General features: G+C 39.4%; 2 protein-coding genes across 9 annotated transcripts in view; one reads left to right on the plus strand and one right to left on the minus strand.

Moving 5' to 3' along the window:
• The window catches only part of DOCK2 (dedicator of cytokinesis 2), a 241,012-nt gene that overhangs the window by 128,678 nt on the left and 99,851 nt on the right, over nt 1–12,483 (minus strand). The gene's annotated exons all lie outside the window — the stretch shown is intronic.
• The window catches only part of INSYN2B (inhibitory synaptic factor family member 2B), a 72,256-nt gene that overhangs the window by 43,503 nt on the left and 16,270 nt on the right, over nt 1–12,483 (plus strand). For all 4 annotated transcript variants that reach the window (XR_014544048.1, XR_014544049.1, XM_083597141.1 and 1 more), the window contains exons 2-3: nt 7,612–9,557; nt 12,361–12,435. Coding sequence is in view for 2 of the 4 variants with exons in the window: in XM_083597141.1 (XP_083453267.1) it covers nt 8,221–9,557; nt 12,361–12,435 (1,412 nt within the window). In the remaining 2 variants the exon portion in view is untranslated. The remainder of the gene's footprint in view (nt 1–7,611; nt 9,558–12,360; nt 12,436–12,483) is intronic.

Here is a 12,483-nt window from a genome sequence, read left to right on the forward strand (position 1 = left end):
ACTGACTTGTTTTATTTAATGTATGCTTCACATCCCATTTAAGATTAGTTTAACAGCACAATCCTATGCATATTTACTGAGATGTAAGTTCCACTGAGTTGAATGGGACTTACTCCCAGGTAAGCATTTATAGGCTTGCAAACTAAGTCTGCACTCTACGGGCAAAGGGTTGAATAACTTCAGAGAATTCAGTGCCAAAGAATTATGGGCTTCCCCACACTACATATTTATTGAGCATTCGTATACTTTCCAAACCACACAAGTTACACTCCTTTTTCAAAAAGTGGAATTGTTGCCATTGGAGTAGTATATAACTAATTTTTACTGTGGGGTTTCCCATAGGCATCAAGTTGGCCTCTGTGAGAACAAAATGCTGGACTAGATGGACCATTGGCCTGATCCAGCATGCTCTTTTATGTTATGTTCTTACTCTTACTTTATTTTGATTGGTCAACTCAGAGTAAAATTTAGTTGAGTATCATTCATACTATCTAATTTAATTGCCTAAATCTAAAATTCTGGTTCCAAAATTATTCACTTCCATGAAAAACCAACAATCTGGAGGCACCCCATGTCCTTCTTCTGCCGGATAAGTGTTTTAAGGAATAAAGTTGAGACAACTGTCCCCTTTTCTTGCAAAACAGATTAAAAAACAAACAAACCAAAAGTTTAAGCTATAACTAACTCACAAGTTACATTTGGTTTCAAATGTGACCAAACTTTTCCCATCACCTGAAGGAATTCTAACATTATCCAGGTGCAATAAAATGTGCTTTTAATGCCACTAGAGAGTTGCTTGAGTATTATTACAGACACAGAACTGGCTGAAGAATCAAGAATCGGATGAAGAAACCAGCTTCTGGATTGACAGATTTGTTATTTAACAGGATCCATGATAAGTTACTAGTCTCAATGCAGGCACTCTCATATAATGATGACTGACTCTGGGTGAATTGCTACTACCTTCAGCCCTGAGTGCCCAGGTGCCCCAACTGTGCATAGACACACCGTGTACAAGCAAGTGGTCCTGCATATAGGTTTCTCTGCAGCCATTTTCGCTCAGTGAAGCAGGGATGCATTCTTGGTGGAGGAACTGGCGGAGTGACTCTGCTCCTGTTTCACCATACGAATGTACTTGGAAACTGGTAAGGAAATCTATCACAAAGTGTGCAATGAGCAAATGATTAAGGTTAAATGAATATGTATAAATGCCCAACGAGCAAATCAGAATGAATACAAAAGGAATGCTCAATGTTGTATAACTGCCCTGCAAACAAGTTGGAACAAATGCTCAATAAAGACTGGACATAATCTAATTTGTGCAAGCAAATCAGGATGAATGTTCAATAAGTAGGTCATGTGAGGGAGTCCATAATTTGGCTTTGAACTCTCTGAAGTTATTTAACTCCTTGCCTATAGAGTGAAGATGAAGCCCATAATCCTATAAATGCTTACCAGGAAGTAAGTCCCATTCAACTCAGTAAACGTGCATAGGATTGTGTTCTTAATCTAATGATCTTAAATGATGTGTGAAGTTTATGTTAAACAAAGCAAATTCCAAGGAGACAATGTTATGCAAACAGCAAATGGAAACCTTTTTATCCCTCCTCATAAAAAGTAAAGAGGCTAACATAATAACTGCTACTCAAATCAATACACTAACACAGAAGTGCAGTTCTCCACAGGTTTACATTCCCAACAGCTTTCTCAAAATGTAGCCTGGCTATCTAAATTATCTCATGCTCAATTCATTAACTAAATAGGATGGGTTTTTCAAAATTTGTCTGCTTTATTAGTAAATTTGTGGCATTTGCTCTTGAGACAATCATTTTAATTGACTCTCCATTATTTGCAGACACTGAATGTATTTATCAGATTTGTTTCCCCAATTTCTGATCTTAAGCAGCTCACATTATTCTGTAAATACAGCAAAATTAAATCCAAATAGATCCCCGAAGAGAGGGGAAGCAGGAGAACAGAACCAAAAAACGGCAGCAGCAACAAAAACAAACACACAGAGAGAGAGACAAGAATATTTTCCCACACAGATAAAATTCAATTTCTATAACAAAGGCCAAAGGAACAGAAGCAGAAACAGCTCTGTACTGACTTGGGACATACATGTGATGGTGTTTGCCTTCCCTTTCCTTCCTTGCTTGTCCCAAACAGGGCAGCTGTCATAGATGCTGTGTGGAGGGATTCAGGCATGGCCAAACTTGGCCCTCCAGCTGTTTTGGGACTACATTTCCCATCATCCCTAGCTAACAGGACCAGTGGTCAGGGATGATGGGAATTGTAGTCCCAAAACAGCTGGAGGGCCAAGTTTGGCCATGCCTGGATCAGTCCCACCAGTAAATAAAGTCAAGGCATCAGATGGTTTTCACCTGCTTCCCTAATATGGTTTCCTTAACACAGGATAGCTGGTCTTTCAAGACCACTGTGGTTGTAGTGGCGGAACTCCTACTGAGATGCAGCAACTTTGTGCCAGTGGCTTGCACATAATTCATAGTAATTATATGCAACATGAAAATAACTACACATCATTCTAAAAATTATATTCTGCAGCCTATACTAACTATGCATAGACTATACAACCAACTCTAACCAAGCAATCCAGATCCCTAACCCGATGTGGTAGAGAAGGTTTAGATGAGATGGAGGCTTGCTGGTCCCTGCCAACAAAGGAGCCCTGCCTCTTGGGAGCACCCAGTGGGCCTGCCCAAATGGCAAGTGAGCAGAAGCTTCCACCAGTGCTATCTCCACTGGCAGCATCCTGTAGAACAGCTCCTGAAACAGAGCATTCAGATCTGACCTGGCCCGGAGCAGGATCTGCTGGATCCAGAACCAGATCTATTGCCATCGTGCGATAGAAGCAGGCTGGATCCAGGCCTCTTCACTGCCCAAGCCCAGCAACTAGAGTAGCAAAGAGGCTTCCCCCCCCCGGCCCCCACCTTCCACCCTGACCAGTGTGAGTGGCAGAACTGTGGATGCAGCAATGGCGGCACTGCTCCATTAATACCTGCCACTGCCAGCCATGGGGTTTAGATTCTGCTCTAAGTGTATGTACTTGAGTTTTATGATTTCAGCAAAGACAATTACTTGGCCAAGAGAAAAATAGAGCAGAAAATATGTCATAAATGTTTTGTGAGGCAGCACTGTGAACAAGCATGTCTCTGTGCTGCACAATCAATCTGCTGATTCTTTTAAAAAGTTACAAGAGCAGGCCATAAATCAGAGGTACAATTTATTTGCAGCTTTATAGAGACATCCTGAGTCACAGAGTCTTAAATGACTTTGTCTTGACCTTGTGTGCATTTTTGTTTTAAGAAAAGATAAGAATGTTACATCCCCAATTTTATATTAAACGGTAAAATAGGAATGCTCCTTTTTCTTTCTGTTGTTGTTATTACAGTGGTACCCCGGGTTACATACGCTTCAGGTTACAAATGCTTCAGGTTACAGACTCCACTAACCCAGAAATATTACCTAGGGTTAAGAACTTTGCTTCAGGATGAGAACAGAAATCGTTCTCCGGCGGCGCAGCAGCAGCAGGAGGCCCCATTAGCTAATGTGGTGCTTCAGGTTAAGAACAGTTTCAGGTTCAGGTCGAATTAAGTTCTTAACCCGAGGTACCACTGTACTTGGTTGCTTTCCTGAAAACCCAAGGATGTTTGGGTAATTTTGTTAAATGTCAGAAAAATAAGGCAGCCAAATGAAAAATCTATCTATCATCTATCTATCTATCTATCTATCTATCTATCTATCTATCTATCTATCATCTATCTAATATTGCACACACAGAAAGCTTCGTGTCTATACATGGGCGTAGCCAGGATTTATTTTGGGGTGAGAGACTTTATGTTACAGGGGCAGAACCGAGTTATCTGGTTCAGTTTGTTATGTATTTTTATTTATTTATTTGATTGGGGGGAACAGTTGCCCCTCCCTGCACCCACCTGGCTACGTCCATGGTATATGATCTGAACACAAACTTCAGACAAAAGACAAAAATACAGGGCCAAATCCATGCTTATTACTCTACCCCCATCTGTCCCTATTTTTTTCTCTTTTTCTTACATCGTAAAGAACAATTGGTGTAAAAGTACAGCTGCTGACAGGGCACGTACCTGATAAATATTGCTTGTCTACCTTCAATGAATCAATAAGGTCAAGATGTGCCCAGCCAAGCAGAGGTTTTGCTGGTGGAATGATTTTGCTTTACTTAAAAAAGAGAGAAAAACCTTACTATAAAAAATAGTAATACATGAAATGAGTGATTATGACTTAGTCCTTCCCCATTTTTTTTACAGTCATCTATATTCTCTCTTATTGAACTACAATTTAATATATTATTTGTATTTTGTATTAAAAAATATTCAATACCTTATCATAGTCTTATCCTTGTACTGTACCTTGTACCTTGGAGGATTTGGTCCAGAAAGGTGGCTTATAAATATTTAAATGAATAATAGAATATAATGGTCCTAAGTCCGAAAAGAGGTTTAAATAATCTTCTCCATAGTTCTTGGATGTTTTGAGTTAATTGTGAGAGAAAAGGTATTCAAAAAAAAAAAAAAAAAAAGAGGGAGGACTTGGAAACAGAACAAAAAGCTCATTTCCCTACTTAGAATGGTTAAATATATACTGCACTTGTGGTTAGGAAGGCTCCTCATGAATGGTGTGCATGTGTGTCAACCTGGGGGTGTGGTGGAGGGGGAGGCAGAGAAAGAAAGTTTTGGTTGCACAAGTGAGAAATACACAGAAATTAGTAGCCAGAGAGATTTGTACCTACATGGCAAATGGGTAGTAGAGACATATGACAGACAAGAGACATGACAGAAGAGAATGAGTTTGGCGCTATTGAGAACATGCACCAGGAGACGTTAGAAGTCTGCATAGTGGTGGGGTGGGTGGAATATAAGTTCTACAATTCACTGATTTAATAGTGGGGGCTGAGAACTATATGTACCAGAATTTACCAGCTAAGGTAATAGCTACAGATCTCTTTTGTTGTTGTTGTTTAGTCATTTAGTCATGTCCGACTCTTCATGACCCCATGGACCCAGAGTACACCAGGCACTCCTGTCTTCCATTGCCTCCCGCAGATCTCTAATATATATTATATTTCCTGATGCAATATTGAAGGACTGTTACATAGGACAGGACCTATGGATTCTTAAAAATAGCCAAAAATCATCAAATAACCGACCCACTGAAAACAGGGCTAGATCTAGACACATCAAAGAAGCGTTTCAATTAAATGCGTTGTAAATTTAAACAGGGAAAATAGGTAGAGAAAAACAAGGGTCTACAGCACCATCTAGTGACACAATTTTATTTCGCATATACAACACATATAAATACCGGTAGCTTTTTCTTTACCAATCTAGCTGAGTCCCAGGTGTGCTATAAAAAAAGATTTACTTAAATTAAAGGTGATGCTATTAACATTTGTTCCTGTAGCCCATCAAACTGCAATGAGTCCTTTCTGGCCTTCCTGAACTTACAATTTAGCACAAAAAAGGGCTGTAAACTCTGCTGCGGTTTCTTATGTTATGCAAGTTAATGCTGGCCATTAAAATCTGTCCTAGGATGACTTGCCTTAATAGTTTTGCTGTGGATTTCCTTCAAGAGTACTGTAAGAAAAATGTTTCATACATTGCTCCCTTGTACTTGTCACAAGGTATTTAGAAATTTGCTCAGGCATTTTTATGATGCTATATGACCACTAAATTCTTAAGTACCTTTATACTGGGGGCAGGGAGAAGTTAAGCTTTTGCTCAAACAGCAACTTTTTATTATTATTTCACCTCTAAAATGCCTTTTATCTCCTGGGAAAACTTTGACACTCTGTGCTGTGTTAGCATTTTGCTGGCATAAATGTTTCAGTATTTACATCCCATAAACAAACAAACAAAAAATAGAAAGAAAAAGCACATTGATCAGAGGTGGCCCTTTCTTCTCTCTCTTTTCGTAGTAGGCAGTCTCTAGCAAAATTCAAACCAGTTTTTTTATAAAAAAAAACCTTTATCAATCACCTAAACATTATTAGGAAGGCATGTACTGGGAGAACAAAGCAAATGGGGGAGAAATCGATATAGTTTTAATATTATGCAGAGTTGTCACTTTTTTTGGATGATACATTTAAATGAATTCCATATTTATGACTGCACTTGGGTAGATTTAATAACTTATCTGATATAACGCATCACAAATTGTGCTATAAAATAAAGAGCCAAGTGAGTAAATACTGCTAGGAAGACTCGCAGTGCTATTCTATCAGTGTTTACTCAAAAAAATGTCCCACTGTGTTCAATGAGGGTTCTTTCCAGGTAAGTGTCAGGTTGCAGCCTAAAGCTAATCATGAAGGAATTTCCAGAGGGAGGACGTTTCTTTTTCCCCTTGTTATCATAGAATTTTTAAAGTTTGAGGATCCTATGATTTTGTGAACGAACATGCTAAAAATAGCTCTATTTGTTCTTTGCATGACTTTTTATCCAGTTCCGATTTTAAGGATTAAATTCAGAATTGAATTTGTCACCACACATAGATGAAACCAAATCAAAATCAGGAACACAATTAATTTCTCTCTGGGAAAGTTGTCATAAATAAAAAGATACTTCTGATTCATGTGCAAAGCCTTGAGTGGAAATAACATATGCAGGAAAATAATGGTGCGAGTAGGGGTGTGTTTTAAAAATGGAACTTCTACCCTATGCATAAATCAGGTAATGATAATGTAAAATAGCATGGGCTTATAAATGAAATTCAAGTCTTAGGCACACATTTGATTCAATGCTTCGAAGGTGATCAGAACCAGGCCAGGTTGCTCCACTGGTTGCTGATAACAGATGTAAACAGGTGTGCTTTAGATGGTCAGCAGTCCACAGGGCATATGTAGAGCCCGGCATTGTCATTTGATATCTTTCTGGTGTAAGGTGAATTTTATTCATCCAGGTCTTTCAGGTGTTTTAATTTGTGTAGATATGTGGATTCAAAGTCCTGGTTATGACCTTACAGTTTGGGCCTAAGTTACCCGAAGGCCTATCTGCACATGTATCCACCTACCTGTAGCCTGAGATCAACAACAGAAAGCTTGCTCATATGCCCACCTGTTAAGACTATTAGGTATGTCACCACCTGTACTAGAGCCTTCTAAGTGGTGGCCCTGCAGTTGTGGAACTGTTTCTCTTTGGGAGTGTGACAGGCGTCACCCCTAGCAATGCTTTGAAGACCCATCTCTTATCAGTGGGTTTTGGTGAGTAACATATATTGGAGATTTTATGCTGTGCGCCCTTGAATTTTAATATTACTTTGCTGACTTATTCATTAGATTACTTAATTGATCCTTTTTTCTTATATTATTTTTTATACTGCAATAGCTGCTTTAAAAAATCCAATACACAGGAAGTCACTTTGTGGAGTAGATTTCTCAAAATCTTATTAAATATGAATAAATATTTGTTAAATAAATGTTCATAATTGATTGGGGAATTTTTTTATAGTCCGTTTCTGTTATTTGATCACATCAAAAAATTAGAGGATAAGACAGCAGAATAGTTTAAGAAGGCTACTTTGACTATTAATTGACAACTCTTTTTCTTTTTCCAGAAAAAAAATACTTCTATGTTTTTCTGCAAAGACAGGCTTTCGGAGACCAAAAATATTTCTGGATCTCATCTTTATCACTCAGTTTGCCAGACGTCCTTAACCCCACAGTTCTGTGAATAAGATCAAGGAATATACTTAAATAATTTGCTTCCAGTTAATCCTGTTGGATGCGTTACTTTCATTTGGACACAACTCTCTGGCTTCTGTTCAGCTACTTAAGATTAGTTTCAAGAGTAACAGTGAGAAGATGGGACAACAAGAAGAAAAACCCCTAAAGGAAAAGTCTCAGTTTATTATTAAAGGATATGTTCTTCCAGCAAAACTATGCATCAGGGAGGCAAATGCCCTAAACTGCTATTATGCTTGTTATTTATATTCTATGCAAAGACAAAATATCTGGGATCAGATATTTAAGTTGTAAGTTTACTATTTAAGTCATAAAATAATATTTTAATAGAAGTAAAAGAGTAATAAAGAAAAACCCTAACACCAGGAATTGCTAACGAAAATATAAATGGCAAGTCCACATAAAATGAAGAGTTAGGTTTTCACCTAATAACAATAGAATCTGTGGCCTCAAGCCAAATGTTGCTCAAATGACCAAATGAAATGGGTCGCAAAGAAACACATTATCTGCCTACACTAAATTGCGACTCAATGGCTCAGCAAGGCATCAAAGTGCGCCCTGTGCTGCTGAAGCGGAACAGTCTGGATTCAGTGGATTTTCGGAGGCAGCCCCACCATCGCAGGAGCAAATCTCAACAAGTCCGATTCAAAGACGATGGAACAGACAACCCACCCGTGGCAGAATCGGAACTGGAGACAGCAACTGCTCAAGACCCATGTGAACTGGGTAAAACACAAACGTCCCTAGTCAGTGGTTCCCCCTTTCTAACTCCCTCTCACAAAGGATTACAAAACATTGCCATACAGACTTCTCCCAGCCTCAGGAAGCACTTTCCGGTATTTAAAAAGAAAAAAATCACAACAAGCAAGTCCTTAACAGAAATGCCGAATGAATCTGAATATTCAATTCAAGTCAATGGCAATCTTTCTGAGCAGGACATAATCTCTTCCAGTCTCTCTTACCTAAGTATCACGCAGCATTTAGATGATGGACCAAGAGCGGCCAATCGGCTGTTTCAGAGGGTGCCTAAAGCACAAAGCAACGGGCCTGTCCATTTGGTTTCGGATAAAATTACAATACTGGAAAAGGCAACTGTTTCTACCCAGGCCCCTGAATACACACACCTGGGTTCTGCACAAGACAATTTTTCCATTTATGGCCTGCACACACAAATGGAAATCAGCAGCCCAATTCATTCTTCTACAGCTGTCAGACAATCCAATGAGAACTGTTCAGTGCACATGAGCTCAGAGAAATCTCTCCCCTGCTTAAGTAGTAACTGCAATGAAGCCAGTGCGGATCATAGTTCCTATGAAGAAAAAAACTATACTGAGCTACTCGCATTTAAGGATGACACTAGCACTAAGGAAACCATTCTGTCATCGCCTCAGCTACACCACAGTTCATTATGCTGCTCCCTCCAAGAACATCAGCAGCCAATTCAGCAGAAAACAGACTCTGACCATAAGACATTGACTAATGATATACAAACAACATCACTCACTAACAACAATGCATCACCGTCTGTTCCCTCATGTCAAACTGTAACAGAGAACGTTTCTACCAATACCGAAGTGCCACAGTATGACAACTGCTTAGAAGGCTTTCACATAAATGCCTATCTTCCAGGGGCTGAAATAAAACCACACAACAAAGAGATTAAAGAAATTAATCAAATTCACTTGGCGCACAGCGAGCTGTGTGCCCTGCAAGATAGGCTCCAGTCCGTTGAGGAATCTTTGCAGTCGAACCAGGAGAAGATTAAAGTCCTTTTGAATGTAATTCAAGATATGGAAAAGGCCAGAGCCCTCAATGAAGGGTACGGTGTGTTTTGTATTTAACACTACTTTTGTTTATTAACACTATCATCTATCTATCTATCTATCTATCTATCTATCTATCTATCTATCTATCATCTATCTCTACTGTCCTCTGTTTCTCTCTGCTAACAACACTATCCCCTAAACCAAATCCTGCTCTTATTCATTCAGGGTTATATAACCATAAGGAAACTAGGGGAGGCCCAGTCCCCTTCCTGTATTTTCAGCTTGAACTTTAAAACCATTCCTAGTCCAGGCTTCCCAATCCTTCAGATGTTGTTGGACTTCACCTCCCAACATCTCTAACTACTGGCCATGCTGGCTGGGGCTGGTGGGAGTTGGAGCCCAAAACATCTGAAGGGCACCAGGTTGGCGAAGGCTGCTCTAACTCTTTTGCTTGTGATATATTTTTTAAAGCTGCTTAACTGTTTAAGCTGTAAGAAGCAAAACTGCATCTGCTTTCCAGTGTTCTAGCAGTGTTTAGCACAAAGGCACTGTGATGACTTACAAGCACAAGTAACTTATTTTCAATTTTTATAAAAATCAAAAATATATTAGTGTGCAATACAAATAAAATAACCTTAAACAGATTAAACCACTGGAATATACCTTCTGGCTGTTCTGTATTTCAGGCACCCTCAGCTCAAAATGCCTGGGTACAGGCCTATTTCTATAATGTGCAGCAGTGAAAAAGCAGTGCCTAAAGCTAGTTCTAGTACTGAGCTCGCCGTTTCCCATGTCATCATCCAAGACATACCACAATCCCTTTTTTTATGAGTGGGGAACCAGTAGCCCTCCAGCCACTGCTGAACTACAACTCCAGTTGTCCCTATGACCACGATTGTCGCCTATGGTGGCTGGAGACATAGTGGTGGGCTATGGGCCCTCAAATTTCAGCAGTGCCCTGTGCTGGGCTAAAATTTGGTGCACCCCCTCCCTCTCATGCTCCATTCTACAGCATAGTTTTGGTGCCCCCCACAGGGCAGTGTCAAGTGTGACTGCACCAGTTGCACTACCCTGAAACCACCTCTGCTGGAGCATCAAACATCTGGAGGGCCACAGGTATCCATAGCTTAATTCCACAGAAGTGCCTGAAATATCAACATAGTTCTCAACTCTATAACAAATCAAGCTTTAGGTTTCTAGTGGTTCTTCTGAACTTGTTTTATCTCTGTGACATTAAATTTGTAATGTTTGCAATTTTCAAAGAACTTTTATGGTGGCACAACTATCATTCAGTGCTGAAAAGAAGAGTAAAATTAGATCCTAAGAGAGAATTCATGGATTTGTTTTGGGCTGAACACGCCCACACCCATAACTCAGTGCAAGCTGTCAGCGAGTAATGGGGTGATTTTGACCCATGGGAATGAAAATCCCACTAAAATGTTACATCCAGGCCATTTCACTGAAAATAGGCTTACGTTATTGCACTCGTCTCTAAATCATTCCTGATAGATGACTGCTGAGCCTAGCCTTGAAGGAAATTTCCAGGAATGGCAGCTTGGATATTTGCTCAAGCAGGTAGCAACTGAAGGAACAAATGCTGCAAATCATGTTATTTAAAATTAAAACAATCTGTAATAACATGGCTTTGTGGAAGACTTTAAAATAATTCTTATCTCTGTTAAAAACAAAACAGGGGCAGTAAACCATGTGTGTGAAATAGAAAGATGAATAAGTGCGGAAAGAAGAGGGGCCTTTCAGGAACACTAACTTTCAATTAATGTGCCTGTTTTCCATAACATTTCCCACTCATAACAAAAAAAAATTTTTTTCCTTCCAGTAGCACCTTAAAGACCAACTAAGTTAGTTCTTGGTATGAGCTTTCGTGTGCATGCACACTTCTTCAGATACACTGAAACAGAAGTTGCCAGATCCTTCTATATAGTGAGAAGGTGGGGAGGGGTATTATTCAGAAGGGTGGTGGGAATGGGTGATTGGCAGATAGCTGTGATGAGCCTGTTGACGACTCTTTCCCACTCATGTATTTCCATCATTCAGTCTGATACTCCCAATTATGACTGCATGACTGCATGCAAACAGGCATAGCCTCACTCATATGCTCATGATCACAAGGATAAATTTAAGTGTGAACCAGGCAAAACACAAGCATCTCATTTGCCACTGATGTATACTCTTCAAGGAACAGTAGACAATCCAAGTTGTCTGATGAGTATACCTGTATGAAGCATGCCTTAATAGATGGTTACAATTCATACTTTACATTCTTACTTGAAACATCCCCTTTAAAAATGCAGTATATTACAAAGCCCACAGATACAATATGCAATAATTTTAACAGCACTTTCCCCCCAACCATTGCAATGCAAAGCCTTACCACCATGGATTTTGGAATCCTTTTACCACTGGTGCACACCTACATTTTCCCCAGTGAGATACATCTGGAATTTTGTGTAGTCTGCTTCCATGTAAGTAAGAGAAAGAGATAAGCTATTTTGAGCTCTTTTAAGGATTTGCAGTGCAAGGATTTACAGTACAGTTTACTCAAAAGTAAATTCTACTGTAGTCAATGGGGCCAACTTCCCAGTAATCTGGGAGTAAGGCACATTAGATTCAATGAGACTCTCTTCTGAGTATAGACTTGTATGGGATTGTGTTGTAAGAAAGTGCTGTAGGATTCCAGTCTAATTCAATCAAGGTAAAATTAAATATTAAGCAATATTATTAGGAATTTGAAGCGTTACACATGGAAGTGCCTGCAGAATAAGTGTTGTGACTGAGGAGATAGGAGTAGAATTGCTGGTTTTCTAAATAAATCATAGTACCTATTGTTTATTGCAGGAGGAACTTCTACCGCACTGGCCAAGATCTCAACAACTGCAGCACTTGCCAGAACACGGCATGTATCATTTACAGGTAGGTAAAGGTAAAGGATGCCTGGATGGTTAAATCCAGTCAAAGGCG

Source organism: Podarcis filfolensis, assembly GCF_964270895.1.
Source record: "Podarcis filfolensis genome assembly, chromosome: 2".
Taxonomy (NCBI): domain Eukaryota; kingdom Metazoa; phylum Chordata; class Lepidosauria; order Squamata; family Lacertidae; genus Podarcis; species Podarcis filfolensis.